The sequence below is a fragment of the Mesitornis unicolor genome, unplaced genomic scaffold (assembly GCF_000695765.1).
Source record: "Mesitornis unicolor isolate BGI_N332 unplaced genomic scaffold, ASM69576v1 scaffold42397, whole genome shotgun sequence".
NCBI classification, from domain to species: Eukaryota; Metazoa; Chordata; class Aves; order Mesitornithiformes; family Mesitornithidae; genus Mesitornis; species Mesitornis unicolor.
The window spans coordinates 2,412-3,731 of NW_010195118.1; the positions used below are offsets into that span (position 1 = coordinate 2,412).

The 1,320-nt window shown below is 63.6% G+C and overlaps 1 protein-coding gene across 1 annotated transcript in view; it reads right to left on the bottom strand.

Moving 5' to 3' along the window:
- Positions 1 to 609, bottom strand: part of AK1 (adenylate kinase 1) — a gene marked incomplete at its 3' end in the record, with an annotated part of 3,016 nt that extends 2,407 nt beyond the window's left edge. The window contains exon 1 of the mRNA XM_010188016.1: positions 600 to 609. Within this exon, the coding sequence (XP_010186318.1) occupies positions 600 to 609 (10 nt within the window). The remainder of the gene's footprint in view (positions 1 to 599) is intronic.
- Positions 610 to 1,320: the final 711 nt, after the last annotated feature.

A 1,320-nucleotide genomic window follows, 5' to 3' on the forward strand; every position in this document is an offset into this window, starting at 1 on the left:
ACAGGCTGCGGCCGGGGCCCCTCGAGTGCCTGGCATGACCCCTGGCAGCCCCTGAACCCCAGCATTGGTCCCTGGGCCTGGTGGCTGACGTGCAGGTGGCACTGACTGCCCTGTCCCCTGCCAGGCCCCCAGGAGCAGGGTCCTCACCACCTGCAGGATCCGGCCCAGCCACGGTGCAGGGCAACAGTGGGGTGTGACAGCGGGGTGTGACAGCATGGGGGGAGGCAGAGCTAAGAATAGAGCCGAGCCGCTTCGGGGCTGCTCTCCCATCTCCTGATTACAGCAGGGTGAAATTTCAGCTCTTTGGGCACCCGGCGATCCCTGGAGCTGGGGACGGAGCCAAGCGGCTGACGGAGACTGAGGGAACATGGGGCACGTGGTGGCTGGAGAGAGACATGGGGAACAGAGGCAATGGGGGGGCATCAGGGAGGGATGGAAGGAGGACGGAGGGGACAGATGTGAGGGACAAATGGGATGGATGCAAGGGGGATGGAGGGGATACAAGTAATGGGGACAATGCAGGGGGTACAGTTGCAAGGGGAACAGGGAAGATGGATGCAGAGACAGGGGGACGGATGCGCGGTGGACAGAGCACTCACCTGTTGACATGCTGCCGCAGTCCAGGCACAGGAGCACTTCGGGCTGCGACGAAAGAAGTGCAGGATGAAAGACTGTCCCCACTGCAGGCATAACGGCTCTCCCTTCCCTGCCATGCCTGTGCCCAGCACCATGGCTGGAGACCCTCAGCTTGGCCCTATCATAGAGTCCCCAGGATCTCTGCTCCCACAGCCATCACCTACCTGGCTCCCGGCAGCCACCCGCCCCATCCGGCTGCGGCAAGGGCTTCCCCATGCCTGGTGACGCATGGTGACGTTACCGGGCTTCCTCCCCTGCCCTGACCACATCCCTGTGCCTGGGGTGCCGCCTGGCAGCTGGAAACTGGCTTGGGTTGACGGGTGTCACCAGAACACCAAGTGATGGAGGCAGCATCCCCCCAACTCCTCACGGGCTGATTTTTTGGGTGACACTCTAAGGGGAGGGTTGCAGCACCCCATTGCACCCCTCTCATCTCCAGAGAGGGTTTTGGCTACCCCACCTGCCCGCACCCAGCCCTGCAGCACTCAACCTGCTTGGCCCAGCACGTCACCCCAAACCGGCTGGACGGGGTGCTGGGATGGGGCATCCCATGGCCAAACGAGCCCATGGCCAAACGAGCCCCCGGCTGCTGATGAGGTCGTGTTACAGCGGGAAAGGGCAGAGGCTAAGTATGGCCAGGCTGAAACCGGCACCAGGTCACGTCCCACCCGTGCTGCGGGGCTG